Source organism: Halichoerus grypus, chromosome 10 (assembly GCF_964656455.1).
Source record: "Halichoerus grypus chromosome 10, mHalGry1.hap1.1, whole genome shotgun sequence".
NCBI classification, from domain to species: domain Eukaryota; kingdom Metazoa; phylum Chordata; class Mammalia; order Carnivora; family Phocidae; genus Halichoerus; species Halichoerus grypus.
The window spans coordinates 63,984,456-64,003,035 of NC_135721.1; the positions used below are offsets into that span (position 1 = coordinate 63,984,456).

The 18,580-nt window shown below is 36.8% G+C and overlaps 1 protein-coding gene across 1 annotated transcript in view; it reads right to left on the bottom strand.

Moving 5' to 3' along the window:
• Positions 1-18,353, bottom strand: part of CFAP36 (cilia and flagella associated protein 36) — a 28,449-nt gene extending 10,096 nt beyond the window's left edge. Inside the window, exons 1-4 of the mRNA XM_036069892.2 lie at positions 18,016-18,353; positions 15,190-15,254; positions 14,328-14,429; positions 1,703-1,817 (exon numbers count right to left, since the gene is read on the bottom strand). Coding sequence (XP_035925785.2) covers positions 1,703-1,817; positions 14,328-14,429; positions 15,190-15,254; positions 18,016-18,130 — 397 coding nt within the window. The 5' untranslated portion in view covers positions 18,131-18,353. The remainder of the gene's footprint in view (positions 1-1,702; positions 1,818-14,327; positions 14,430-15,189; positions 15,255-18,015) is intronic.
• Positions 18,354-18,580: the final 227 nt, after the last annotated feature.

The following is an 18,580-nucleotide window of genomic DNA, read 5'->3' on the forward strand; positions in this document are numbered from 1 at the left end:
GGAGAGAAGATCCTGAGAATAGCAGAGTGTAAAGATGGAAAGTGTCGGCGTTCTTGATAATATCACTGAGTCACTAACTTAACCAACATGCACTGTCTTCCTTCCTTTCTTCCTCTGGACTTCTTGTTCTGTGAGAGGATCGTTTCTTACTGCTTAGGACATTTTCACTGAGGTTTTTTCTGCTAATAGCAGCCTGAGGCATCCGGCTGATACAAGCTATATGTATTTGTTCCCTTTATATTAAAATCTAAATGAGTTTCCAGTTAAATTCAAAACTGAAAACTATATGGAGTGCCAATATCAAGTTCACTAGTTATGCTTTAATCCCCCCAAAACAATTTTAACTATAACATAAATTATTCACATCCTCTAACCCATAGGTCAAAATAAAGCATAATTTCAGGAACATTCAGAGAAAAGGATTTTATAAAAGTAAACTATGGTAGAAAAACACACAGACTGTTTTCCAAACTTATTTACACCAAAGTAACAGCACAGTGTCATCCATCGTTCAGGGTTAGGGTGATGTTATCTCCTACTCAGAGACATCAGCTCTCTCACCTGCTGTGAAAAGCATCCTAGGATTTTACAGGATGGTTATGGTGGTGGTTGGGCTCTAAGAGACAGTCTCTACTCTCATCATACTAATGAGAGGAGAATCCACAAGGGCCCTGCAACACTGCGATGTTTGCCCTGCAACAACAGAAGCCTCTTGTTGCATGTTCCAGACCCTTAAAAGCAAACAGTACAACTGAACTATAGCTCTCACATCTTCAAGAAACAATTTTTAAAAAGGTCCTGCTGCCAAACCATTAAAGAGTATGTAGGCATGGTCAAGAATATCAGTGCAGTTAATTGAGCAGAGGAACACATAGGTATTAAGGTAGGTTACTAGAGCCAGAAATCTGAAAGGAGGTAAGAATCTGGATTGAATCTGGATTGAAAAGGAGATAGTACAATAAGAAGTATGGTTAGAAACTCAGATGTGTTGAGTCAAGATGTCAAATGTAATTCAAATACACAAGAAGGGAACAAAAGCAGGAAAATCTAGGGACAAACTGAAATTAGATAAGAGAGTCAGGGAACAGATTAACTAAAGAGAACTACTAGGGCTTTGAGTTCTGTTTCCCTTTCCCTGATGGTAGTGCAATCATACCTGCCCATTACCCTAGAACAATTCTCAGTTTGGTCCCAGGACCAGCATAATCACCTGGGAACTTGTTAAAAATGCAAAGCATTCGGTCCCACCCCAGACGTGCTGAATCAGAAGAGAGAAACAACCATACGTGTTTCAACAGCCCTCCAACTACTTCCAAAGCTCACTAACGCTGGAGAGCCCCTGTCTCCTACAAAGGTCCTAACAACGATAAGCCAAAAGGAAAAGACAAGTCACCTTCCCTCAACAGTAACTAAAACTGTGACAATTCAAAAATACTGAATTTCATAAATAAAATGGCTAGGAAGAAAAATCAACCTAAAACATCATTAAATCAAATTCTGGTCTGCTTTCTTTGAGACAGCCAACACAAACTGATCAGGAAAGTTTACATTGTTGAATCTCTTCAGTCAACAAACCTGAAATACATTTGTACAAAGCAGCTACATTTAAGACCATAATAGAATCAGAATAGTCAAAACTAAAATAAAAAAAAACAAAACAAAAAACCATTTAGCACTTAGATTTCTAAATTCAACATTTTACCATTTCTCTCTTGAATTATTCGAATGGCTTGCAGCTGCATTTCAATGTTTTTCTGGACCATCATTGCTTTAAAGATAGTAAAATCTTCTGCTGCCAACACAGGTTGCAAAATGGCCTATGGAAAGAAGTTTGGAAGTTAAACGAAGATTCAAGTTGGTTTTTTTGTTGTTTTTTTAGGATTTTATTTATTTATTTGACATTGAGAGAGACAGCGTGAGAGGTAACACAAGCAGGGAGAGTGGGTGAGGGAGAAGCGGGCTTCCCGTGGAGCAGAGAGGCCAGTGCGGGGCTCAGTCCCACGACCCTGGGATCATGACCTGAGCTGAAGGCAGACGCTTAACGACTGAGCCACCCAGACGCCCCTAAACGAAGACTCAAGTTTTAAAACTATTACCACACACTCAGATCATTTCTATGGCCAATCATCTGTATTAATTCAAGAATGCTGTATTATTATTTACGGTAAGATGACTCAAAAGGAAAATTTTAAGATTCTAAAAGCCTAATTTAATGTAAGGTTGACTCTCCCAACCCCCAGGCCTCCAAGAAGCTAAGGCTGACAATGGTGATGTATTTTCCAAATAAGCCAGTGCTGAGTAACTCTGAAAAACAACACAGAAATTAGGCTTACTTTTTTAAGGATGCACTTCAGTATCTGGATTTGTTTTGCAGCCAAAATAACGATATCTATTGGTTTTATTTCTATCACCTAAAATTTACTGTGAATAATAAATCGGTAACTACAAAATTATCCCTTAATTCATAAAAGCACCAAGTTGAATAAAAGTAAATGCAAAAAAAATGGAGTCTGGAAAATAAGTGTAATGAGATATTAGTAATGTGAGAACACAACTGTCCTGTATGTAGAAGTTTCATGTAAGAGGTAAGTTAGAAATTATGATATGAAATCATTTTCTGGATGAAACAAAAATGTGATAAATTAAGGGGAAAAAATGAAGGTGTCTACCCTGGAGGACCCAAATTAACACTTCCTTAACTACAGGGAGCTATTTGCTGTATTAAAGAGCAAACCAATTCCCAAGCTAATTAATAATAAGTAGAATAAGATTTGCAATGTGTGAACACCCAGAAGAAAGCACTCAAATTTTATGCACCCAACTAAAATCTTATTTCAAGCTTTACATGATATTAATGTAAAAGCTGAACACACAAAATCATGCAGAGGCAACCAAGGGTGTGCTATTGTTCACCAGGCAGGCTGCAGCACTGTCAGACACATCAACAAAAGCTCTATCGAAGAGCTCTACTCAAAGAGGAAGGAGCCCTCCCCCAGCAACCAGCTCACACCCTAGACAACCGCAGTATATAGCAAAGCAAAACAAAACGCAAAAGCAGCTCTCTGTGACATTTATGAAGAGTCAACTGTCGAAAAAAATGATGGAAAGTTTATTCCCTTTAAATTCACGTACACTGTTCAAAAGACCCACGGCAGGGCGTAGCAGATAGGCTTGACTGAAAGTTGCAGCCCAAAGCTCAGTATTGAAAACACTTGTGGACAGTCTCCGTGATAGATTAGTGATGTCTGCCAAGACACCTTTATGGGATTGCGCCCCCACGTAACTTTGTTCTCGGGCTTCCTCGACTTCTTATTAGTGACACTAAGGACTTTATCCTCATCAATAATAAACACTTGAAGGGCAATGCTATTAATAGCAATGTATCAACTGGAGCTTCTAACAGCAAGTTAAAGTTTGAGTTGATACTTAAAAGTGTACCTTGATGCATCTAAGAAATGCATATTCCTAAGCTGTGCCCTAAACATAATGAATCTAAATTTCTAGAGGATGGGTGCCGTGCTCGCTAAGGCAGCACATATACTAGCGGGTTGGGTGCCCGTGTATTTCCACAGATAATTCTTGTAACATTAAAGCTCGAGAACCATTGACACACTGGAAGAAAATGAGCCCTTGATACCAAAAGCCATTCCCAGCTTAACCATGTACCAGCTGTGTGACTCTGGGCATGTCATTTAGTCCTCTGAGCTTCAGTTTCTTCATCTGCAAATTGGTACTATAATAATAATAGGAATACAGTATTTTGTTGAATCTAAGACTCCAGATTAGTAAAATAAGCCTTTACTTCTTGTACCAACTAGAAAAGAAAAGAAAAAAAAAACTCTGCCAATTAAATGATAACATGTCATTCAGTGTAAAATACATTCTCATTTCAGAGGTATTATGATATGAAAAATTTGCATTTTAGCATGAAAGAAATATAATAATAACTTTCTGGCTGGGTGTTGGAATTAAATAAGAAGAGAAAGCACTTTTTAAACTGAAAAGTACCTGTAAAAGTAATTGTTCTGGTCCTGTTGAGGCTGGTTAAATATCAAAATGGTGCACTAATAAACCTAACAACTTTATAGCAATGGGATTCTTCTGGTTCAAGGAAATGGATAAGAGCTTCCAATAAAGGCACTAAGAGGAACTAAATACAAGAGTTACTTCAAAAAACTGGCAAGTACTTTAAAAACAACAATAATCTTAAGTATCCATTAAATTAATTGAAATGTCAAACTACTTTGACAGAAGACTATGAAGTAAGGTAAATGTGATGGTATCTATGTTTGAGAAGAGCACATTAACAAAAAAATGAACACTGAGTATTTAGGAATCTGACATACATGAGTTTACAAGATATTCAAATATATTCACACTTAGTCTAAGGTTACCCTATTATTATCTCTGCTTAGAGTTCATCATACCATAGTTTTGAAAGGTACAAGTGGTTTCATGTCCTTACACTACTCCATTAATAGACAGAACTACCAAGAGAAACAGATGAATTCATAATTATAGTTGGAGACTTCAATACCCTCTATCAGTAATGGACAGATCCAGCAGGCAGAAAATCAGAAAGGACATAGTTGAACTGAACAGCACCTTCAGTCAACTGGATCAAATTGACATTTCTCCAAAAACAGAAAAATACACATTCTTCTCAAGCACACATGATAAATTCACCCAAACAGACTACATTCTAGGCCATAAAACACATCTTTTTTTTTTTTTTTTTAAAGATTTTTTATTTATTTATTTGAGAGAGAGAGAATGAGAGAGAGCAAGCACATGAGAGGGGGGAGGGTCAGAGGGAGAAGCAGACTCCCTGCCGAGCAGGGAGCCCGATGCGGGACTCGATCCAGGGACTCCAGGATCATGACCTGAGCCGAAGGCAGTCGCTTAACCAACTGAGCCACCCAGGTGCCCTAGGCCATAAAACACATCTTAATAAATTTAAAAGAATAGGAATCATACAAAGTATCCTCTCAGACCACAATGAAATTAAACTAGAAATCAATAGCAGCATGATAGCTGGAAAAACCTAAAATAATTGGAGATTAAATAATGCACTTCTAAATAACACGTGAGTAAAAGAAATACAGTTGACCCTTGAACAATGTGGCGCTTAGGGGCACAAGTGTTGGCAAGGATGTAGAGAAAAAGGAACCCTCCTGCGCTGTTGGTGGGAATGCAAACTAGTGCAGCCACTGTGGAAAATAGTATGGAGGTTCCTCAAAAAATTAAAGATAGAAATATTATAGGACCCAGTAATCCCACTACTGGGTATTTACTCAAAGAATACAAAAACACTAACTCAAAAAGATATATGTACTGCTATGTTTATTACAGCATTATTTACAATAGCCAAATTATGGAAGCAGCCCAAGTACACAATGATAGATTAATGGATAAAGAACAGGTGGTATATAGATACAATGTAATATTATTCAGTCATAAAAAAGAATGAAATCTTGCCATTTGCAACAATATGGATGGATCTAGAAGGTATAATGTGAAGTGAAATAAGCCAGAGAAAGACAAATACCGTATAATCTCACTCATATGTGGAATTTAAGAAACAAAACAAACGAACAAAGGGAAAAAAAAGAGACAAACCAAAAGACAGACTCTTAACTACAGAGAATAAACTGATGGTTACCAGAGGGGAGGTTGGTGGGGGAGGATGAAATAGGTGAAGGGGATTAAGAGTACACTTATCATGATGAGCACTGAGAATGTATAGAATTGCTGAATCACTATATTGTACACCTAAAACTAATATAACACTGTATGTTAACTATACTGGAATTAAAATTTAAAAAAAAGGAAATCATAAGGAAGAGAAAATACATTTATAGTACTGTGATGTATTTATAAAAAAAAAAAATCTGTGTAGAAGTGGACCCACACAGTTCAAACCTGTGTTGTTCAAAGGTCAACTGTAGTCTTAAGAGAAATTTCTTTTTTTGAAAGAGAAATTTCTAAAATATTTCTAACTAAATGAATATACAACTTATTGAAATTTGTGGGGTGCAGCAAAAGTAGTGCTCAGGAGAAATTTATGGCACTAAAAGCATATATTTAAGGGATGCCTGCGTGGCTCAGTTGGTTAAGCGTCTGCCTTCGGTGCAGGTCATGATCCCAGTGTCCTGGGATCAAGTTCCACATCGGGCTCCCTGCTGGGTGGGGAGCCTGCTTCTCCCTCTGCCTGCCACTCCCCCTGCTTGTGCTCTCTCTCTCTCTCTCTGACAAATAAGTAAATAAAATTTTTTAAAAAGCATATATTTAAAAAGAAGAAATATCTAACGTCAGTAATCTAAGCTATCACCTCAGGAACTACAAAAAGAAGAATAAATCAAATCCAAAGTAAGCACAGGAAAAAAACAGTAGGAATTAGAGAAGAAATCAATTAAATTTAAAATAGAAAATCAACCAAACTAAAAGTTGATTCTTCAAAAATATCAATAAAACTGAAAAACCTCTAGCCAGGTTAACTACGAAAGAAAGAGAGAATAGATATAAATTACTAATATCAGGAATGAAAGAGGGTGCATCGTTACAGATCCCAGAGACATTAAAAGGATAATATAGAAATACTGACAACTCGGGATGCCTGGGTGGCTCAGTTGGTTAAGCAGCTGCCTTCGGCCCGGGTCATGATCCCGGGGTCCTGGGATCGAGTCCCACATCGGGCTCCTTGCTCAGCAGGGAGCCTGCTTCTCCCTCTCTCTCCCTCTGCTTGTGCTCTCTCTGTCAAATAAATAAAATCTTAAAAAAAAAAAAAAAAAGAAATATTGACAACTCTATGTCCACAAATTTTATAACCTAGACGAAATGGACCAATTCCTTGAAAAACACAATGTGCCAAACTCACACAAGAAGAAACAGACAATCTGAATAAGGTAATAAATAGATAGGAATATTCTATCTATATCTACTAAAGAGAAGGAATCAATAATTAATAACCTTCCAAAACAGAAAGCACCAGGCCTAGCTGGGTCCCCTGGTTAATTCTACCAAATATTTAATGACGAAATTATACAATTCTCCACCAAAAAAAAGACAAAACTTTGAAGAAAAGTTATAGATTCATATTATTTCTCAAAGGAATAATGATTACATATTTATTTGCCGAAGTTAAACAGCATAACCTATAGAACTGATGTAAAAGCTTTTCTACTGATTTAAATTATTAAGGAGAAAAAAAGTATGACTTTGAAATCCACTATCTCTTCTATATATAATTTACTCAGTATCCATGCTATTGTCTCACCAACTCTCTCTGCATGATTCAGGTTAAGATTTACATATATTTGAACATGCATATGCAAATTTGCCCTTAGATAAGAATCCTCAAAAAAAAAAAAAAAAAAGAAATTATACCAATTCTTCACAATCTCTTCCTGAAAATAGAAGCAGAGGGAGAACTCCCTAACTTATTTTATGTAGCCAGCATTACACTAATACCAAAACTAGACAAAGACACTACAAGAAAGAACAATCTCTCTCATGAACAGAGATACAAAAATACTCAACAAAATATTAGCAGATTGAAACCAACAATGTATAAAAAGAATTATACACCATGACCAAGTGGGATTTATTCTAGTTATGCAAGGTTGGTTCAACACCCAAAAATTAATTACTGTAATCCATCAATCACACCAAGAGGCAAAAAAGAAAAATCATATGATCATATAAATAGATACAGAAAAAGCATTTGACAAAATCCAACATCCATTCACAATAAAACTCTCAGCAAATGAGGAATAGAGAGGAATTTCCTTAACCTGATAAAGAACATCTATAAAAAACCTGACAGCTAACATTTTACCTAATAATGAAAAACTAGATGCTTTCCTATTAAGATCAGAAACGAGTTCCCTCCCACCACTCCCACTCCACATTATACTGGAAGTCCTAGCTAATGCATTAAGAAAAGGAAATTAAAGGTACAAAGATTAGGAAGGAAGAAATAAAACAGTTTTTCTTCACAGATGACAGGACTGTCTGTAGACAATCCCAAAGAATCAGTTTAAAGAAACTCCTGGAACTTATAAGTAATTATAGCAAGGCTGCAGGATACAAGGTTACTATACAAAGTCTCCTATATACTGACAATGAGTAGTGGGAAAATGAAATAAAAAACACAATACAATTTACATTAGCTCCACAATAAAAGAAAGTACTTAGGAATAAATCTAACAAAATACACAAAAGATCTATATAAGGAAAACTAAAAAACTCTGATGAATGAAATCAAAGGTAATGTAAATAAATGGAGAGATATTCTTTCATAGATAAAAAGACTCAACATCGTTAACATGTTGATTCTTCCTAATTTGATCTGTGGATTTACGCAACCCAAACAGAATCCAGCAAATTATTTTGTAGACATCAACAAACTGATTTTAAAATTTATATGAAAAGTCAAACGTCCCAGAATAGCCACATAATATTGAAAAAGAACAAAGTCAGAGGACTGACACTACCTGATTTCAAGACTTACTATAAACTATAATTATCAAGAGACACTATGGTATTGGTGAAAGAGTAGACAAAGAGATTAATGCAATGGAAAGAACCTGAAAATAGATCAACACAAACATAGTCAACTGATCTTTGACAAAGAAACAAAGGCAATCCAATGGAGAAAAGATAATCTTTCCAGCAAATGGTGCTACAAGAACTGGATATCTACATGCAAAAAAAATGAATCTAAATACTGAATTTACACCTTTCACAAAAATTAGCTCAAAATGGAACATAGACTTAATCGTTTTAAAAAACAAAACCATAAAACCTCTAGAAGATACAACTTCTGAATATACAAGCATAATCCATGAAAGAAAGCTGATAAATCACAGACTTCATTAAAATTTAAAAAAAAAAAAAAAGGAACAACTTCTACTCTGTGAAAGACACTGTTAGAGAAGGAAGACAAGCCACAGAAGAAAATTTTGTGAAATATTTGCAAAACACATATCTGATAAAGAAGACTTGTATCAAAAATTGTATACAGAGAACTCTTACAACTCAACTACTAGAAAACAACTCAATTTTAAAATGGGCAAAAGTAAACCACTACACCCCTAATTAGAATGGCTAAACTGTAAAAAACTGACTATACCAAGTGCTGCCAAAGATGTGGAGCAAAAGGAACTCCCATTTATTGCTGGTGAAGATTCAAAATGGTACAACTACTTTAGAAGAGACTTTGGCAATTTCTTACAAAGCTAAACTTAATCTTACTGTATGATCCAGCAATCTCCTAGGTATTTATTTGCCCAAATGAGTTGAAAACCTTATGTCCACACAAAAGCCTAAATATGAATATTTGCAGCAGCCTTTTCATAATTACCAAAGACTGGAAGACACCAAAATGTCCTTCAAAAGGTAAATAGATAAACTGTGGTATATCCATATAATGGAATGTTACTCAGCAATAAAAAGAAATGAACTATCAAACAACAAAAAAACATGAAAGAACCTTAAATTCATACTGCTTAGCAAAAGAAGCCAGTCTGAAAAGGTATATGCTATATGATCCCAATTATATGACATTCTGAAAAAGGCAAAACTAGAGAGCCAGTAAAACGCAGTGGTTGTGAGGAGCAAGGATGGAAAGGATAAACATGTGGGAGACAGGGGAATTTTTAAGACAGTAAAACTATTTTGTAAGATGATGTAATGGTGGATATATGACATTGTGTATAAATCCACAGAACTGTGGAACACAAAGAGTAAACCTTAATATCAACTGTGGACATGAGTTAATAATAATGTTTCAATGCTGACTCATCAATTTTAACAAATATACCACACTAGTGAAAGATGTTAATAATAAGGGACACTACTCTCTGCTCAATTTTCTGTAAACCTAAAACGGCTCTAAAGATAAAGCCTAGTAGTGTGCCTGTGAGGCTCAGTCGGTTAAGCGTCCAGCTCTTGATTTCGGCTCAGGTCATGATCTCAGGGTCGTGAAATCGAGCTCTGTGTGGAGCCCCATGTCAGGCTCCAGCTCAGCATGGAGTTGGCTTGAGATTCCCCTGCCCCCTCCCCCACTCTCTCGCTCCTGTGCTCTCTCTCTCTCTAATAAATAAATAAAATCTTTTAAAAAAATAAAGCCTATTAATTTTTTTTAAATCTTACTAGTACTCACACAAAATATTGTTAGTTATCCTGTGTGTACTTTTAGAAAATGAAAGTTACACCACATATGTAATCTTTTCAATGATACAAATTATTGGAAAAACAGCATAATTTTGCCAAATTACTATCATAACACAAATGTTTCTGAAAGTGTTAACTTTTGTTATAAAAGTCAAAGCAAATCAAGACACAAAAGCAAAAAATACTGCTTGTCTCTTGCCATATAGAAGTCTTTTGCAATACAGTATATAGAAATCAATGACGAACTTTATCCTCAACAAAAAAATCACAAGTCACAATGAAGGAAGTCATTTTTGCCTACTTCAGTTGGAAAATACCACAAAATTACAAAATTCAACTGAAGATGACTGAAATAATAAATATCTCAGTAGTTATTATAGTATCATATTTTCTTAACAGTTAATTCATGAGCATGTTTTAAGAAATCACAGATTCAACAGAAAAACATGCTCTTACAGGTTTTTGGTTGTTGTTGTCTTAAACTAGAATTCTTCATCTGGTGCACTCCGTGCTATTCCTGCTAACTTCGATATACAGAGTATGGCAGGAGCAGTGGCCTAGGTAGAATCATGACCAAACCAGGTGAAAAGAATTTTGTTAAGTGGGCTTTAGCAGTATAATTCAATGGGAGCTGGTTTAAACAATCAAAACCAAACCAGCAAACCAAAACAAAATAAAAATTACCTCCTCAATAACCCAGGGCAAGCAGCTGGTTCCTTGAGTTAATTCTTAGGCACCCTATATTGGCATAATGGAATCAGCATTCTGATCTTTCTGTATAAAGACTAGATCATTGCTGCAAAGCAGTACATAAAATAGCTTTAAGCTGGTTTTCTGGTAATGATGATGGCTTTGTGCTGATTCAGTCATTTTGCTATTCAGTATCTGATGCTAAGTGTTTGCTCCAGAAGAGAATACAGCTAACTAGTCCACATGGGGATTGAACAATGACCCTGGCCTAATTAGCACACTGCTAATCAACTACCAAAATAGCCAGTATTAATTAGGAGGTGTTTCCATTTATAGACTACCTTATAAATGTCAGGTATTGTGCTAAGTGCTTTATGATCATTATTTCTTAAATTTTGCAAAAACCTTTCAAAGTAGATACTATGCAGATTTTACAGATGTGGGAACTGAGAATCAGAATGGTAAGAAAGGAAGACAGCACAACAATCTTACAGCTAGTAAATGAAAGCTCTAGGACTCAAATCTAGGTCTGTCGGTATCAAAAGCCTTGCCTCCTTGTACACAGCAAGACCGTATTACCAGTCAATTCCAAATAAATCAAAAGGTGTTGTATAACAGAACAAAAAAGATGTGTTACTCTTGATCTGAAAACAATATTTTAAAATTCTGAACATCTTCATTCAATTTAAAGTTATCCAAATAATGAAAACAAAAGGTGGATATGTCTGCTATTAGCATGAACATCTTTATTCACAAAGTAATTCAGGCTCATTCACAATGACTTAATTAAGAGATTGACAAATATTCACCAAAGTAGAAAATATTCCTGAAAAACAAGGAAAATAAAAACAAATATCAACATCTTAAAAGAAACCTAAATATTAGTTAATAGTTTTCAAATTATTCCTGCCCACCTAAAAAGGAGAAGAAAATAATGCCTGTTATTGTCCTTAAACTAAACTTATGGTATAGAATAAAAGCTACTGGTGAACTGTAAAACAACTTTCACTTTATAGCATTATTAACTAATAAAATCAGATATTTATTTACATTAGTTGGGGCATACCAATAATAGTTAAAAATATTTTTCAAAATGCCATGTTGTATTAAAGATATTGTGTAAGACTGTTGAATCACAGACCTGTACCTCTGAAACAAATAATACATTATATGTTAAAAAAAAAAGAAGAAGAAGAAGAAGATAGCAGGAAGGGAAGAATGAAGGGGGGGAAATTGGAGGGGGAAATGAACCATGAGAGACTATGGACTCCGAGAAACAAACTGAGGGTTCTAGAGGGGAGGGGGGGGGATGGGTTAGCCTGGTGATGGGTATTAAAGAGGGCATGTACTGCATGGAGCACTGGGTGTTATACGCAAACAATGAATCATGGAACACTACATCAAAAACTAATGATGTAATGTATGGTGATTAACATAATAAAAAAAAAGGATGTTCTATCTCTAGAATTAGAGATGATCGCTAAATAAGAAAATCTTGTACAACAGAGAACTATAGCAGGAAGCACTGGATTAAACAGTAGTCAAAGCACCCTCTTCTAGGCCATGGTAAGAAGATAATTTAAGTTAACAAACATTTATTAAGAACTACCTACTAGTAACTAGGTTCTCATCTATGTGCTAAACACTGGGAATGCAAAGATACTAAAAATATTTCAAAGGATTTATAATCTAGTAAGGCTAACAGACTTGTAAGAAACTAGAATTTGGGGCAGAGTACGAAAAAATATAAAAATGTCCAGTGAGGGGGCGCCTGGGTGGTTCGGATGGTTAAGCATCTGCCTTCGGCTCAGGTCATGATCCCAGGGTCCTGGGATGGAGCCCCACATCAGGCTCCTGGCTCAGCGGGGAGCCTGCTTCTCCCTCTCCCCCTGCTCATGCTCTCTCTCTCTCTCTCTGTATCTCTGTGTCTCAAATGAATAAATAAAATCTTAAAAATAAAAATGTCCAGTGAGGTAGAATGAGTGCTAGTCTACCCTAGCATATCAGAGACCAGGAAAGCTGTCACAGGAAGTAACATTTTAGCAAGGCCCTCATGATAAGAGGGATCTATCTGGTAAGGAAAAGATACTGGGGTGGGGAGGTAAGGGCCAAACATTCCAGGGTTAGGGAATAGCATGAGCAAAGCCAGACGCATGGATGCTTCCAAGAACAAGTGGCCTGGAATGACAATAGTACATAATGTATCAAGAAATTACAGCAGGAGGAGACTGAAAATATAATTTAGGGTCACATCACAGACAATCCTCACTATCATTTGGCTAAGGAATTACAGTTTATTTAGCAGAAAATGGAAAGCTAAAGCAACTTGAGAAGAAGGCTATTTAGGTAGTAGTAACATATCCCTACCCTGAACTTCTGAGCAAGGGCTTGCAGTTGGAGTGCCTGGGCTGGTATCCTGCACTACTACTTAATGAGCAGAGGACTTTGCACTAATCATTTAATATATCTGTGCATTGGGTTTTTCATTTCTAAGTGGAAATAAAATAATGCCAAATTCCTATGGGGCAGCAGGAAGATTAAATGAGATAATACATGTCAAGTGCCTAAAACAGCAGCTAACATGAGCCCTCAGTAAATATTAGTTATAAATACACATAATATCTAATTCAAACCAGCACTGCAGAACTAATGTGACAATAAAAGTAGTTCCAGGGACACCTGGGTGGCTCAGTTAAGTGTCAGACTCTTGGTTTCGGCTCAGGTCCTGATCTCAGGGTTGTGAGACGGAGCCCCGTGTCTGGCTCCCTGCTCAGCATGGAGTCTGCTTGGGATTCTCTCTCCCCCTCCCTCTGCCCCCTGCATTCTCTCTCTCTCTCTCAAAATATATAAATAAATAAATAGATCTTTAAAAAAATTTTTTTAATTAAAAAAATAAAAATAGTTCCAAGAGAAGGAAGCCCCAGGAACTGTGTACTATAGAATGGCTAAGATTAAAAAAGGGGCAACTGAAAAACCATCAGAGATCTATATAAATAAAACAGTAGTATATAAATAAAACAATGGAACAGTTTATATAAATAAAAACTGTGATGTATTATAGTTCTGCATTCAGAAAGTTCCTTTTTAATTGCATTAGTTCATTAATGCCTCAAATTACCATTTATTTGCGGGGGGTAAAGGGCAGAGGGAGCAGGAAAGAGAATCCCAAGCGGGCTCCAGGCCCAACAGGGAGCCCCACACAGGGCTTGATCCCATGACTCAGATCATGACCATAGCTGAAATCAAAAGTGGAACGCTTAACCAACTGACCCACCCGGGTGCCCCACAAATTATCATTTCTTGAGGTAATTATAGAAAAGAACCCACATGTGATGAATTAGCTTTTCACTCATACAATGTCTAAAATAGTATACTTCGACCATCAAATATAGCAAATTTAAGTGAAACCCTGGGCATTTTTATGAAAACTATATGTTAGCAGAATGATAGAAAAGCAGAACCTGTGATGTACGGGTCTTTGCAAGAGGAGAAGTGCATGCTTCTTGAAATTGATCTTCATTAATTCCAATTTCTTTGAGGTAACTTTCCAGCAGCTTTTCAACCTAAAAACAGAAAGTATAACTTTTATAATTTACATAGAAAAATTCCAAATGACAATTTTCATGTTAAGTGTTGAGTTTAGAAAAGGATAATCAAATGTTTGCTTGCAATTATTAATCTATATAAATTATATTATATGGCAATGACAATGTCTTTCACCAAAAAAACCCACAAACAACGAAAAGTTAAAATTTTTGCAGAGAATCAAATGAAATTTTATTTCCTCTACCTGAAATAATTGAAGTCAGGGTTGTGACAGTCAATGTAGTACAACTCTTCTATTTCTCAGGCATTTTTAAAAATCACAAGACAACCATGGCAAATTAATAATTAACACTTCTCTAGATGCATCAACAGAAGATTAAAAATAAAATTTAAAGATTAGATGCAAGATCCCTTAAAATAGTTGTCCTAAATTCATTTCTTAGATTCTAGAGTAGAAGAGATAAGAAGTCAAAAGGATGAAATGCTCAGAGAAGCGTTAGGGCCTGATGGAACTGGTAGTACTATTAGGGTAGACTGGATTTTTTTTATTCTTTTTTCTTTTTTTAAGGAGGCTCTACTCCCAATATGGAGCTTGAACTCACAACCCCAAGATTTAAGAGTCACATGTTCTACAGCAGAGCCAGCCAGGTGTGCCTAGAATGGACTTTTTTAATTAAAGAATTTTAAAATGGAAAAAGTCCATGTTTTTAATTTAGAAAAGCTAAAATTAATATTATTTTAATTACCTTTAAAAACCAGTGGAAATAAAATACTCACTAGTTCTTTGTATTCCTGATGAATCTCTGTATAGGTCAATTTGCTTTCTTCTTCATCATCAAAAACTAAATTTAAAAGAAAAATATTATTATATAGTGTACAAAAACAAATCCTTTCATTAATGCAAATATAAAAGTGCACTCCTTACATCTTACAATAGAATTCTTGTTCTTATAACCTAGCTCTTCAGCTTTGAATTCTTGAATTAAAAAAAAACTATGTGTATATATATATGATATATACATATATTTGTAATAATATATGTTATTTGTATAACATATAACAGTGTTTTTTCCTACTTAAGATCTATTTCATATGTAAGACAAACACTAATTTGCTACTTTCAATAATAAAAGGCAACAATTTCTTTATAAACTTTTAATGGAATATTATTAATAGTTTTTAAACATTAATTCCTTTTACAACAGGCTCCAGATTATGTTACCATATTCAAAATTTGCTGATGCAAATTTTACTGAGAGTGACTAGGCCATTTTTGCTCCATATAAGTCAGTAATGAAATTAAAATAAATAAAACCAAAACAAATGTTTACTCAATGATCATATGTGTGAAACAATGTGGATTAGAAAGATATATATTCCATCAAGAAGCTACAATCTAATTAGGGAAACACACCAAATTCATGAATTGTTAACAATAAACTTTTTTAAATTCCCCCTAAATGATCTAAAATGCAAAACTAACTGCTTTAACTTTCTATTTAAAGCTCTTCAATGACTGTTCTTTGCTTAAATAATAAATGCAAAATCCTTAGAAGGCCAGACAAAACCTCCAAGTCTCATCTCCTTTCACTCCAAAACCCAAACTTTGCACTCTTAACATACACCACTACTTGGAATGCCATCAAACATAACATGTGCAGTGCTTCAAACTCCTGTACATTTGCTCAAGTGTTCCTAGAATTTTTTGCCTTTACCTAATCCTCTTCCCCCAACTATTCTTCAAGACATCGCAAATGGCACATTCTCCAAGACCTGCCACCCACTCCCAACTCCTGGGCTGGTTAGATCCCTTCCTTTGAACTCTTACAATAGTGCCACATGCCTTCCTTTATTATAACACCTGACATTTTAGATTTAAATTCCATTTACCTGCCTGTCTTCCCCCACTAAATCATAAACTTCTCAACCACAAGGATTTTGTTTCATTCATCTCTCTATCCCCAGCTTCTGGCCCATAGACACTCAATAAGTGTTTATTGAAATAAATGCTGATATCACAGGTTGTACAAAACTCATCTTTAAAGAATAGCACACTGACAACCTAAAGTTACTCAAGTGTTAACATTTATTTCAAGTGACACTAGGATGTTACTTCCACTTCTACTGGCATCTGCTCTATGTAACACTGGGCATACACACAATATAGCAGCAACTTAATTAACTGTTTCCAGTTAATTCTAAAACCAAATTACTACATTACATATGTATAAGGCTTCCCTGTACAATTACACAATCAGATGTATTACTACTGAGATGCAACCGCTTTTGACATTTGGGGATAAAAAGACCAATGCTTTAACTTTTTTTCATTTTAGCATTTAGTCTCGGAGGCATAAATAGAATCAAAAAGTGACATAATTCTTTTTTTCTCCCAAAGGAGGTCAGAATTCCACATGCTTCATCTGTCTCAGAATTTTAAATTTTTAAAAAGATCATAAATAAAAATTATTTTGAACTTTAGAAATTATGCATAAAAACAATACTCTCTAAACAATTAAATACTCTCTGAATTTTGATTACAGCATAATTTTGATTATGGTAATGAAAAGATTCAACGGTCAAACTAAAGTTTATCTTTACCAGATTCATGGACTCTTAGGGTTGAAAGGACTCTTCAAAGGTCATCCAGGATAACTCACCATTTGATGGTTGAATTCCCCTCTATAATATCTCCATTAAGTTGCTGTCAAATCCATTTAAACACAGCTACCGTCTGGGGAACTCATTACCTTTTCAGGTAGGCTAACTTAACTGGGATACATTCCCCTATGGAGCACTTCCTTCATAGAAATTTGTCTGTGGCTTGTACCCACTGACCCTTACAAAACAAGTCTAAACCCTCCAACATAAGGCAGACGTTCAAATGATTAATGGATATTACTGCCCTGCAAGTCCTGCCTGCTAAACAACCATGATATCAGGTGGGCATTCATTCATATGACATGGTTTCTAGCTCCTTTTCCGTACATGGACTCCAGTTTGTCTCCGAGAACTGAATGCAGAATTCTAAGCGTGAATGATCACGGCCTGGGGGTCCTTTGCCCTCACAGGGAATATTATGCCACCTTTATATACCTCACTTGTTAGAAGATAGCCCCATTTTTGGTATATCCGAGAGTCCGAGTGCTCAGGAAAGGCAAACAGGCCACTGGGTCGCCAGCTCTGGGCCTGGTGGAGCAACAGTATGCCCTCCCTTTGCGGTTAACTGTTTAGATCAGAAGGAACATAGGCGAACTGACCTCTCTCCTCCCCAGTCCCTGGGGAAATTGTTGAAGCCCACCCAAACAGTGCACCTGCCCAAGGAAGAAACGTGCAGGATAAGGTGAGAGACCCAACATAGGATTGAAGTCTAATGATTTCCGGATGTGTGCTTGGGCCCAGGGAAAGGGGAGTCCCGTCTTCAGTTCCGTGAAGGAAGACGCTGGCGCAGTGACAGCAATACCTCCTACAAACCAGCTCTGAACCTGGCCGACAGGGGTAAAGACCTGAGAGATGAGAGATGGTTCGTGGCGACCACCTTCCTGCCGATCGCTGGTGAGAGAGAGGCGAGAAAGAATTGTCGGTTCGAGATCTGATTTTTACCTTCACATTTCTGCTCCACAAAGTCCAAGATGGGGATGGACCAGTCCGGGCCTCGCAGGAACCCAGCGATGCTCTCCACTACCCATTCCACCTCATCCTCTTCTTCCGCAGCCATCCCGCTCTGCGGGGCGCCGCGGAACCGTAGGCCAGACCCCCGGAGCCTGCGTAAGGCTCTTGGGCCGCAGGGAGCCGAGACAGAATGGGAGAAGAAAGAGTGGTCCCCGCAGTCCCCCCGCTACCTGGACGAAACCTACAAACCAGTTAACGTAAAACGGTCGCTATGGCAACACGCGCAGCCGCCCCTGACAGCCTCCCGGAAGTGAAGCCTGCTTCCCTGGAGCCTGCGATCTCAGAGAGGGGCATTTGAAGAACGCTTCCGATTGGCTGGAACAGGACAGTACCGCATCAAAAGATAGCCTTCCGCGCATTGGCCCGGAGTTGCTAGGGCTGGGAGCAAGAGTGTAGCCATTGGTTGGAGGTCCTAGCAGGATTCGACGTTCCCTCTTCGGAGAAGTGCGTAGGAGCCAAGAAATGGCGCAGTGAGGTACACGCAGTGACGGGTCCC